A 12676-nucleotide genomic window follows, 5' to 3' on the forward strand; every position below is an offset into this window, starting at 1 on the left:
AAGACAATTTGAAAGCCAGTGTCCAATCCCAAATGTACCCACTTCCCACCTGAACTAAAAAAGTCTGATTTTTAGTCAAAATGGATTTTTTTCATCAGGTTTTATGGTAAATTTAATCCTATATTTTTTTTTTTTTTAAAAAAAAAACACATTTCCCTCCCTTCAGCCCTCTGCCCTCAGGGATGGATGACGCAGGGAAAATTAATAAGAACGAGCAAATCAATCGACAGTGAGAATCTCCTCTAATGAATTTCCTCACTCCCAGCCTTCGCCGGGGCCTCTTGAACATTAAATCAGAGAGAGATTATTATGTGATATTTTAATTAATTAAGGGAAACTGAAGTGCCCTGGTGTCTGCAGCTCAATAATGAATTCAGAACTTAGGAACCCATCACCCAGGGCAGAACTGGGTACTGGTCCTCGCACTCGCTGGGCTCCGTGGGGCTGAGTCTCCTTCCTGCGGTGAGAACTCCCCTCGGCCAGGACCGCCTCTGAGGTCAGCCTCCACTGCATCCAGGGGCTGAGGAATTAACTGCGTCTCTTCTTCTCCTGCCTAAACCCCCCCCTCCTGCCCCCGTCGGGAAGAGTAAAAATCGTTACTACCAGGCGGTGGGAGTGGGGTTGCGGGGAGAGAAGCCTCTCATCTCCATTTATAATTCCACCCACCACACATATCTATGGAGCACCTACTAGGCACCAGGCTTCACAGGGTGCTGAGGGGTCTGCACTCAGTAAAAAAGTGTTGAATAAATAAACTTGCCATCTCATTCCAAAACCCCGTCCTCCAGCTAGCTTCCCTTTCATGGCGCTGGCACCAATACCCACTGAATGACCCCAGCCAGCCCCATGGGGTCACCTCCTGGCACCCACAATCTCCCACCCATCCTCACCCCTGGTTCAGGTTAGCATCACGGGCATGGGCAGCAAGCGGTGTCCTGAGTGGCCCCCAGCTTCAGGTCGCCCCCCAGCCTATCCTCCCGTGGAAACAGAGCCAGCTGTAGATACCAAAATATGACCCTTTCAAAACTCTCACAGTTCCCACCAGTGGACAAAGTGTGGACATCCTCGCAAGGTGTACAGCGCCCCCCCACCACCAACCCAGCCCCTGCCTCCTCCCAGGCCTTTCCTCCCCACCCCTCCCTTCCCCCACCACTTCTTCATACCCTGCAAGATTTTTCACAAGCTCCTGCCATCCCCTCTCCCAGGAACGCCCTTCCTGCATCTCTCTGCCTGGTCGCCTCCTTCTCCCCCAGTAGGATCCCGTGTCCCTCCCTCCGGGCCTTTCCCTTGGGCTGAGCTGGGTGCAGTAGAGTCAGAGGACCTGAGTGGGCATCCTGGCTCCACTTACGACCTGGACGTCTCTGGGCTGCCGTGATTATGTATCGAGTGGAGTAATATGAAGAAGTGCCTGATGAGGGTGTGGAGGAACGGGAACCTCCTGCACGCCTGGTGGGACTGTAAACTGGTGCAGCCACTGTGCAAAGGAGTATGGAAGTTCCTCAAAAAATAAAAAACGTAACTGCCATGTGACCCAGCAGTCTCACTTGTAGGCATTTATCTGAAGAAATCCAACACACTAATTTGAAAAGACCTGTGCACCCCTCTGTGCCAAGATAGGGAGCCCACCCGAGTGCCCACGGATAGATGAATGGATAAGGAAGAGGTGCTACATATATACGATGTACTATGAGGCACAAAAAAGAGTGAAGTCTTGCCGCTGGTGACAGCACGGATGGACCTAGAGGGTATCACACTAAGTGCAATAAAGTCAGGGGGCAGGGACTGCCTCATTCAATTCTGTCCCCGCACCCTGCCTAGAGCCAGAACCTTAAAGCCCCCCTCTTTTTTTAAACCAACGAATGATCTGACCAAATTAATTAACCAGGTGGCCACCAGAGGTCAGCCTCCCACTCAGAACAGAGCCAAACCAAACCCAAGTTGTTAAAGGGCCTGGCATCTGGGACCCAATCTGGAGAAGCAGTGTCGCTTTGACGAAGCAGCAGTCCCAGTGGAGGCAGCTGGGCTGAGTCCTTGGGCTCTTCCGGAGGCGAGGTCGGGGTAGCCGTGCTCTCAGTCTGACCCCTTTCTGACAGTGCATGCACATGGGAAACTGAGTCCATGTGAACTTCAGGCGAAACCTCTCAGCCTCCGTTTCCTCATCTAAAAAAGAAGGGTAACCCCACTGCCTATCCTATAGGTTTGTGTGAGGCTTCAGTGGCGTGCAAAGGCGCCTGGCACAGATAGCACCTGGTGGAGCAGAGCTTGGGGTAAGTTTGCTGGAATGCGTGGGTGCCTCAAAGTTGCAACACCTGTGTGCAACGAAATCCTGCAGCAGTGTCTGCAGTAAAGGCGGCCCAGTGCGACCTCCCTGCTAGCACAGCCCTGTATCCAGAGCAATGGTGGTGAGTGCAGAGGAGCCCCAGGGGGCTGGGCTGACCGGGGAATCTGACTTATTTGTCGTCTCAGTCACAGAATGTCAGGGATCAAAATAAGAGACCCAGAAGAGTGTCCTATCCCTGTCCCAACCCATACTGGGACATCCTGTACCAAGTGTCACTCAGTTTAGAAGTATTGAGAAGCTAATGAGCGATGGATCTATTAAAACACTGGGATGTTGCTTGATGATCATTAGAGACGCCCATTCACCCACCTACTCGCTCCTGTTTCCCTGTTTCATGAGAAACTCTCACGACTATGCAAAGTGCCAACAGCCTCTGCTCTAAGAGAAGCAGACAAAAGGTGCACTTCAGGGGACAGTCAGGGTCGCCCCAGCCTTAGACAAATGGCATAAAAAGGAGGTCCTGGGAAGGAGAGCTGAGGGGACCAGACAGACTCAGAATCCCCAGAAAGCAGTTTCAGGTCAACTGCAAGGTCAGAGACTGAACAAAACCATCTGGAAGCCTAGGGCAGACAACAAGCTGCCAAAGAGATGCCAGGGAGTGTGCATTTACTAGACCGAGTGGACCTAAAAGTAGGGTGACTCGTTACTAACGTGATCGAAAGGGGAAAGACAGGGAGAAAGGGCCTCGGCACTGTATTTAGGTGCCGTGGCCTGCTGGCTTGGAGTTACTCCCACCTATTGGGAAATTAAGACTAACAGTAACCATACTGAACTCTCGGGTTTGAACCCCTGGAAACCCCAGCACTTGGGGATGGCCCTGATGCTGGGCGTGGCTTCAGGGGGGGTGTTTTGCAGAGATTGGGGGACAAAGCCAGCAGAAGTCTTGAAACGAGATCTGCTGTGGACTTGTTCCAGGCAGGAACCAGAGCTTTTCTCTGTGGGTCTTAAAGTGGCCCCTTGTCACCCAGCCCACCAAGAGAAAACAAAGCAAAACTAGAAATACTGGGGGGGGCGGGACTTTTGCACCTGGCTGGGGGTTGACCAGATGACTACCTAGGTCCCCTCCATCTCCAGGACTCTGTAAAAACATTCAGCAGCAAGAAAATATCGACACAAAGTGGATTTGCAAACAGAATGTGTGAGTTTATTTATTTTAATTTTTAATTGAAATCAACTTGCATATCATAAAATTCACCCTCTCCTATTTTGCTGTGTACAATGCACAATTTTTTGCCCAAATTTTTGAGGGAAAAATAAGGGTGCGCATTATACATGGGTACAATGACTACACGCCATGGGTATAAAATGGAGTATAATAATCCCGTGTTTAATATGCACGAAAACGTGGGTGCTCATTATACATGGCAAAATACAGTAGATAATTCAGTGCTTTTTAGTACATTCACAAAGCTGTGCAACCATCACCACTATCCAATTCTAGAGTATTTAAATTTTTTTTTTAAATTTTACTGTTGTTCAAGTACAGTTGTCTGCATTTTCCCACCACTCCCCCCCACCCTAGCCATCCCCACCTCCCTCCCGATTCCACCCCCCTTGGTTTTGTCGGTTTTGTCCACATGTCCTTTATAGTTGTTCCCAATTCCAGACTATTTTAACGCATCCCCTCCAGAAACAATCCCATGCCCATTAGCAGTTACTCCCCACTCCCTCCTCCCCTGCACCCTGGCAACCACGACACTCCTCTCTGTCCCTGCGGATTTGCCTGTTCCGGATGTGTCACACCAATGGAGTCACACAGCTTGTGGCCTTGTGTGTCTGTCTCCTTTCACTCGGCACAGTGTCTGCCAGGACCACCTGTGCTGCGGCACGTGGCAGCACTTCACCCTCTTTACGGCTGAAAAGTGTATGGAACATTCCAAGGAAACATTTTGCTTATCCACTTGGTAGTCGGTGGAGATTTGGGTTGTTCGAGCTTATCTTAAAGGAGCGGATACGTAAATTCATTCTTGGCTGATTCCTTCCCTCAAATTAAAGTAAATCAGTAGCAAAATGAAGGGCAGGCAAGCAAAATAGCCAACAACCGGTACTTAGAAAAGGAAAAGCACCCTTGATCTTCAGGTTAAGTCGATGAAGAAGGAGACGAGATCTGGCGTCCATCCAAACTCCCAATGCCCTCTACTCCCAGGTCTGAGGTGAGCCCGTCCACTACGCCTGCGCCTGCGGGTTAATCCATGAGAAAGCCCTTGGATCAGCAGGAAGAACTAAAAGGCCAGATCCGTATTCTTCATCCATCTTCCAGTGATTCTTCAGGTTTCCTGGAAGTTACTCAGGGCCTCCAAGGGGACTGGGGCTGGAGCACAGGGGGCCAGGACTCTGAGCCCACCCCTCATCCCTGCTTTCCCTAGGGCAACTCTGATTTTGTTTCATTAGTTGAGTTTCTAAGGGTTCATTTGGAACAGATAAAGGGGGTCCATGGCTAAAAAAACGTCTGGTGACCACCGGTAGGTGGCTGTGGAACCCTTGGACTGACGTTGGGTCCCCACAGTGGACGTTCCTACGAGTTCTTCTGCGGAACCTTGATGGTCACTGTCTTCACCTCCGTGTAGGCCTTGAGCCCGTCCTCCCCCAGCTCTCTCCCGAAGCCGGATTCCTTAAAGCCTCCGAAGGGCGTGTGGCAGGTGACGATGTTATACGTGTTTACCCACACTGTCCCGGCTTGGAGTGCCTGTGTGAAGTACAGGGCCTTGTCCAGGTCCCGAGTGAACACGGCTGCAGCCAAGCCGTACCTGGTGTTGTTGGCCCTCTCAATCACCTCCTCGATTTTCTTAAACTTGAACAGGGGTTGCACAGGCCCAAAGATCTCCTCCTGGGCAATTCTCATGTCATCTTGCACGTCACCAAAGACTGTGGGCTTGATGAAGAAACCACGCTCCCCAAAACGCTGCCCACCACAGAGAAGTTTTGCCCCCTCCTTCTGGCCAAGCTGGATGTAGCCCAGGATTCGATCAAACTGCTCCTTGTCCACTTGGGGCCCCTGCTGGGTGTCCAGCTCAAAGGGGTTCCCCACTTTCCTCTGCTTAGCTTTCTCCACTGTTCTCTCAAGAAACTCATCATAGATAGATTCTTCAACGAAGGTCCGGGACCCCGCACAGCAGCACTGGCCCATGTTGAAGAACAGGGCTTCGTGGCTCTGCTCCACAGCATGCTCCATGTCGGCGTCGGCCAGCACGATGCTGGGGCTCTTCCCACCCAGCTCTAAGGTGACCCTCTTGAGGTTGGAGTCTCCGGCTGCCTTCTGGATCAGGTGGCCCACCTCGGTGGAGCCGGTGAAAGCAACTTTGTCAACACCCATGTGCTGGGCAATAGCTGCTCCGGCTGTGGGGCCATAGCCTGTGATGACATTCACCACCCCCGGGGGGAAGCCCGCCTCCTTGATGAGGGAGGCCAAGTACAGGGCAGAAAGGGGGGTCTGCTCTGCCACCTTCATGACCACAGTGTTGCCAGTGGCGAGTGCCGGTGCGAGCTTCCAGCCCTGCATGACCAAGGGGAAGTTCCACGGGATGATCTGGCCACAGACACCAACGGGCTCGTGCCGAGTGAAGCAGAAATGCTCACCGTCCATGGGGATGGTCTTGCCGTGCCATTTGTCAGCCCAGCCCGCAAAGTACCGGTACACCTTGATAACCTCGTCCAGGTCCAAGACATAAGATTCCTGGAAAGGCTTCCCGTTGTCCAAGGTCTCCAGTGAGGCCAAGTAGACGCGATCCCGCTCCACTAGGTCGGCCAGGCGGTTCAACAGGCGGCCCCGCTCGGAGGCATCCATCCGGCGCCATGGAGACCCCAGGCGGAAGGCCTCGCGGGCTGCTCTCACGGCCAGGTCCACGTCAGCCCGGTCCCCTTCAGCCACGTGGCCGATGACCTCTCCCGTGGTGGGGTTGACTGTTGGAAAGGTCTTCTTGCTGACTGCATCTCGCCACTCATTGTTGATGAACAGCTGGTTGTAGCGGATGTCTGGGTTCTGGATGGGGCTCGGCAGGGCTGCTGCTGAGGAGTACAGGGCAGTCCTGCCTCGGAGGCGAAGCAGCCGGGGCACCAGGAAGCGCAGCATACTGACTGCTCTGGAGAGGGACAGGAGGAACCGGGGTGAACAGGTGAGGGGGGCTCAGGCGGGCCCCCAAAGGCCCACCAGCTCAGATGTTCCAAGATTCGAGCGTAACAGGTGGCACCTCAAAAAACGTGGACTGTAAGGTGCGCAAAGGCCCTGAAGAACCCCCTGGCCCAGCTCCATCGCGTCCCATCTATCCTCCAGCTCACCCCTCACCTCTTCTGGGTCCTTGCTCCACTGTCACCTCCTCAGCAAGGCCTTCACTGACCCTTGATAAAACTGCAATTTTCTTCACCTGCAGCCTCTCTGTCTGCCACACCATGCTTTATTTTTCCCCAGCTGACATACCAAACAGCATCTTTACAAGCTTATATGTTTATTGTTTATTGCCTCTCCCCAATAAAACGTCAGCTCCAAGAGGAGAGAAATTTTTTTCCCTGTTTTGTTCATTGCCATGGCCTTGCAGCCTAGAGTTATGCTTGCTACATAAATATCCACCGAGGCCGTTCAACTTACCTAAGAATGAAGTAGAAACCAAAAAGACTCAGAGACAATTGTCCTCTTAGAGAGGGGCTTGCTTCACGTCACCTCTGTGCCTCTGGAGCCTCACATGCAAAATGCCCCCTGGGCTATGTGGGATGGGGTTGTGCGCACAAAAGCCTGCCACCCTCCACCCAGGACGTCTGAGCTGGTGGCACCCTCAGAAACCGGCCTGGCCCTGCCCCCGGTCTCACCTTCCCAGGGGTGCAATAAATCCAGCAGCAGCTGGAAAGAAGGGCCTATTCATTTCTTCCCTACAACTCTGAAAACAATGTAGACCTGATTAAAACAGCAGCTGTAAAATTTAAACAGTAGATAAAATGTATTCAGTGAAATTTAAACGGGGTATAAAGTCCCTAGATTCACTGACACAGTCACTGCCCAGCCAGGACAGCAAGCCCTTCACCTTTACTCTCTCCTTGGTGTTGTGCCCCACCCAACAGCAAAAGGGAACTGAACTTGCCTGACCCTCCGCCCCCCCCCCCCGCCCCCCAATCTCCCTACCCTCTGCCACTGGGCATGGAGAGGAGCAAAGAACTCATCCAAAAGAGGACCCCAACCAGGTCCTCAGCTCTACACAAATCAGTGCTGCCCAGGAAAGCCCTCCCTCGGGGTGGGGGGGGGGGGGAGTTGAGCCAGCAAACTTATCAGGGGTGCACTAGGGTCCCACTCTGCTGGGGGCTCTACCTCAGGCTGGGCAGAAGCAGCCTTGGGGCCAACAGGCCAGGGTCTGAGGAGGGAGGAGTCCGCAGGCATGGGTGTAGGGAGGAGTCACCAGTCCACTGGGTGGGGGTGGAAAGGCTAAACAGGTGGGAGAAGTGCTCAGAGACCACGGTTGGGCAATCTCTTATGCCAAGGCTGTTCCCACGCTAGTGTCCTCTGTGGGGTCTGTCCAGGCACTGCCAAAGGCCTGGAGAAAGACCACGGCTCACCAGGGCACCAGGCTTTACAGTTTGCAGGTGTTTTCTGGGCAGTTAACTCAGAGAAACTCCTAGCAGCCCTGGGGCGATTGGAGCAGGTGATGAGCCCCACTCTGGAAGAAAGTTGGGGATCAAAGGGGTTCAGGGACTCGCCCAGAACACACAGCAGGTAAGAAGAGGGGCCTCGGCCCAGGTTCCCACAGTCCTAGCTTTGTGTTTCCTCCTGACTATGGGCAATTTATTTGGTTCCCTCTATTACTGACCCCTGTGCCAACGCCTGGACCTTCTGGGCCATGGAGCCAGAACCAGGAGCTGTCCACCCTCGCCCTTCCTGCACAGAGGGGAGCACATCCTGGCCTCTGGACCACCGGCTAACGTCAAAGGCCCCGCCGCTGAAGTGGGCCTGGTGGGCGGGAGCATTGAGGTCCAGCTAATCCTAAAGGTGTGCGGGGGAGGGGAGGACTGCGTCCCCCAGACCCTCAGGTGCCACCTCGGGACTCGGGTGCGGGGAGAGGGGTGAGGTCCTACAGTTTCCGCCGGGCAAAAAGACCGGCCCCCACTTGGGTAAGCCGAGGCTTGGAGAGGAAGCCTCCAACACGGGGACAGGAGCTGCGGGTTGTCGAGGCGGTTTGAGAGGAGAAGGGCGGTCATTACCTGCGGGAGGCTCAGGCTCGGGCTCACGCTCAGGTGCAGGCTCGGGCGCAGGTGCAGGCTCACGCTCAAGTGCAGGTTCAGACCCTCGCCAGTGAGCCCAGCTTTCCGCCTAGCGTTCGCCGCAGGTCCCGCCTCCGCGCGTTCCAGAGGCTCAGCAGCCAATGAGGCTCTGATTGTGTAGGGTGCGCCGCGGAATTTCGGCCTCGAGGTCAAAGCCACTCCTCTCTCCAGGCGCCGGAGGGTCTGGGTTTCCAGGGAACTGGCTTAGCCCCAACACACTCTCCCAGGGGAATCGCACCACACGCGCGCTCTCCTTCGCAACGCGGCTCAGACCTGGGGTCCCAAGGCGCTTGCTTGTTCGGATGTGGAAACAAAGACCCAGACAAGGCCAGGCCTCTCCCAGGGCACAGAGCCTTGTGAGACTGGACCCCAATTACACAACAGTTTGCATTTTCCCCTCTTGCACGATGCCCCTAGTTAGGTTGCCATCCACGAACCTCTCCTTGCGCTCTTTTGTCTCCCCCCGCCCCCGCCGTGTTTTCTACCTTGGGTCACCCATTTGTTCCACCTTCACTGCCTTTTCCCAGTTCCATGAAGATTTTATATGTGCATTTTTAAAATGCGTCTTTTGTCCTCAGGATAAAAAGAATATATATACGCTGTATAAAGCTTGGAAAACAGAAGAGGATGAAAAAAATAATACCTTCCATCCTTTCATTCAAAAAGTTGCCATTTATCTTGCTGGTAATTTTTTGTCTGCATTCTTCAAAAATTCTTTTAGTTGAAATAAAATGATATGGTGACTTCTATTTTGCTGCCTGCTTTTTTTTGTTTGTTTTTCCTCAGGGATTTCTTAAGAACTTTTTCTCTTTTCACTAAAATTACGTCATTTTGTCCAAGGTGGCACAGAATTCCACGGTCAGGAGGGCTGGGGATGGAACCTTCAGCTTGTCTCCATCTTGTTGTCGTCAAAAGGGTGCTGAGATGGACCTCCTCACTGTCTCTCACTCCCTCTGTTTCTACTGCACCCTCCTCCCGGCTGGTGAGGCTGGGAAGCTAAGAGCTGAGTTCCCAGGCCTTGGATGTGAGCTAGGTGCTGCCAATCAGCACCACCCCTGCCAGAAGTGCAAGGCGGAGGGTATAGTCCTGCCCCTTTGGGACGTGACTGGCATGGTGGCAGAAATGTGAGGATTTTCTGCATTCGTGTTCCTTGTCCTTTCCCCAGCTTCCTGGGTGTGGGGTGGCTTCCTTGGCTGCAGCCCGACTCCGGCTACCTGCTGTTTGAATCATGGCTACAGGGACGTGTCTTGACCTAAATGGCTCCAGAGGTGGCCTCAGACGGCAGTGGTGCTGGTGGGCCGTGTCCACCTTGTCCTGGGAGTTAGTCCTGAAGGGCTCCCTGAGGCCTGCTCTCCCTCCGGCCTGCACCAGTTCTGTCAGCCCCCGGTTCTCTGCATTACCCGTATTTTCCATGTATGAGGCGCACCCACGGATTCGGCCCAAACTTTCAGGGGAAAAAATCTTTTGTCTTAATTTTTTAATTCAGTTTTTAGTTTATTTATATTTAGCAACAAAACCAACTATCATGTTCCAGGGTATTATTTTGCATACGGATATCATTATTGCTTTCTAGAGTGGCACTTTTAATGCATAAGCATAAATAAGGGAATTAAAAACATTTATATAGATCTGGAATTAGTACTACCCATGTATAATGCGCATCCTTGTTTTTTCCTAAAAATTTTTGGGTAAAAAGTGCATTATACGCACCAAAATAGGGTAAATCCCTACTTCTCCCCGTGTCATTCACATTCTCCTGCTTGAGCCTGACTGCTTCGCGTAGGTTTCTCCATAGGCAACGTCTCTCTGGGATCTTTTGTTACCTGTCATCCTCAGGTTGCTCACAGTCCCTGCTGCAAAGGGCCGTTCTTCACTAAAAGCACTACATCCTGCCTCCTGCCACATCTGGGCTCCTGTTTTCCCAGCAATCGTGTTGCCCCTTGCAAGGCCCCTTCTGCCCCCACCCCCGCCCCCACCGCAGCACACGGCCAGCCTAGCATTCCTCGGGCACTTGGCAAGGTATTCCAACCTCCAATGGTAGATGGACTGAATGATTATTCGCTCAATCACTAACAGTGAGTCCATGACAAAGTGAGTTTCAGTCTTCATTTGCTCAGACCCACCTGGAAAGCTGTGGTGGGTGGGAGAGGTTGGAGGCTGTGTCCGATGAGAAGGAGCTGAAGAAACTGGGGGTGTCCACTCCTTAGAACTCGAGGGATAAGGTTGCACCCTCCAAATCTCTGAAGGGTGAAAGCAGATGTGGTCTGTGGGATCCTCTAAGAAAAGCCAGCTCAGCAAGGGGAGGAAGGAACAGGGGCAGAGGAAGAGCTTCCTGCCATAGCACAACTACCTAAGGATGGGTGGCAGGGACCACCTTGAAAGGCAGTGAGCCCCTCATCGCTGGGGTAAAACAAGGAGGCACAGACAACCTTTGGCAAAATCCTGTAGATAAGGAGTGAACTAGACTTACCTGAGCATCACAACTGCCTAGGAAGCTTCAAAAAATAAAAAAAATTACAATCTCCCTGGGTCTTACCTTCAGAGGTTCTAAATTACTGTATGTTGACTGGGGCCCCAGAGGCTCCTGATGTGCAACCATATTTGGGAAGCACCAGTCTAAGCGGCCTCTGGGGATCCCCTAGCTCCACCGCACATGGTTTTCAGAAACAGACCTACCCAGTGAATGCCTTGTCTGCCTCTAGATTCCGCTCAGCATGCTCACCCTTGACCCCTCCTGAGCTGCAGCTGGCATCCGAACTGACCACCGTAGTCCTGGTACAAGGCATTTGTTAAAAGCATCCAAAAACAAACAAAAAAACCCCCAAACAACAACTAAAACTTTCCACAATGCCTGACATTTGTGGTCTGTATAGAAGGATGAATGCGCAGTGGGTGAGGGGAACACGCACAAATCATTTTTGCAGAGGTGGTGACTGTTTTTCAGGATTGTTTTGGATTCAGCTTTTTCAATTGGCAAAGAAAAGACCCAGGCCCCCTGCAGCGGATGTTGGGCCGGAGCCACTGTGAGTGTTTGGACTAAGAGGACTGAAGGGGGAACTGTGAGATAACACAAGCCACAGTCAGGTCACTGTCAGCAGGGAATGTCACCCAGGGGTGTATTTACTCTGGCCTGGTGGGGGAAGAGAAGCTGTTTCTGGCCTTTGGCATTTTGGAACCTTGTACGTCTAGGAATTTACTGGAGAAGATTCCAGGATCTGAGATAATTAACTGAACAGACAGATTCTAAACAAAAAGACACACGACCTGCCCTGAGCACAGCAGGTGCCTCTGTTCTCTGCATTTGAACTGAACGGGGAGCACTGCTCAGGATACTAAGGGCATTACAGGGAGCGGGAATTTTAAAATAAAGATACTTACAAAAAGCAAACTGCCATGGCTGGTGTGGCTCAGTGGATTGAACCTGGGCTGCAAACCAAAGGGTCACCAGTTCAATTCCCGGTCAGGGCACATACCTGTGTTGTGGACCAGGTGCCCAGTGGGGGCCATGGGAGAGGCAACCACATACTGATGTTTCTCTCCCTCTCTTTCTCCCTCCCTCCCTCTTTCTGAAAAAAATAAATAAATAAAACCTTAAAAAAAAGGAAAACATTTTTTAAAAAGCAAAATAAAGTATCCCCTTTTCTCCCTCTTTTTCCCCTAAGTGAACCTCTAAGTACAGTTCACACTCTACGAACGCGACCAAAATCTGAAGGCTGTCACCCCGGACCTGAGTATTTCCCACAAGCTCAGTTTCCCTTCTGCCCGCCTGGTGCCCCTGCTCTTTCCCTCCCTCTACGTTCGGCGTGTAACTGAGGAGATTGAGGCCAGACGGGGACTTGCCCGAGGTCACCCAGGGGATGAGTGTCCGAGATCAGACTACAGCCCAGGCTCGCGCACCCGCACCCCAATGACACTGGGGTGGAAGCGGAGCCTGTGGCAGCGCGGGGGCATCTGAGGTGGGGCGTCAGGAGGTGGGCAGACTATCCAGGATTGTGTGGATGGGCCCGATGTTACATCTTGGGTCCCTTATCAAAGGAAGATGCAAGAGTCAGCATCAGAGGAGGGGACATAGCAACAGAAGCAGAGGCTGGGGGG

At 52.5% G+C, this 12676-nt stretch overlaps 1 protein-coding gene across 1 annotated transcript; it reads right to left on the reverse strand.

Annotated features, from left to right (window-relative positions):
* Positions 1-3459: 3459 nt before the first annotated feature.
* ALDH1B1 (aldehyde dehydrogenase 1 family member B1) lies at positions 3460-8669 on the reverse strand. The gene is made up of 2 exons (XM_024560166.3): positions 8522-8669; positions 3460-6420 (listed from the first exon to the last, which is right to left on the reverse strand). Exon 2 carries the CDS (start codon positions 6408-6410, stop codon positions 4857-4859), a length of 1554 nt encoding a protein of 517 aa, XP_024415934.2. The 5' UTR covers positions 6411-6420; positions 8522-8669; the 3' UTR covers positions 3460-4856.
* Positions 8670-12676: the final 4007 nt, after the last annotated feature.

This window comes from Desmodus rotundus, chromosome 1, assembly GCF_022682495.2.
Source record: "Desmodus rotundus isolate HL8 chromosome 1, HLdesRot8A.1, whole genome shotgun sequence".
Classification (NCBI taxonomy): domain Eukaryota; kingdom Metazoa; phylum Chordata; class Mammalia; order Chiroptera; family Phyllostomidae; genus Desmodus; species Desmodus rotundus.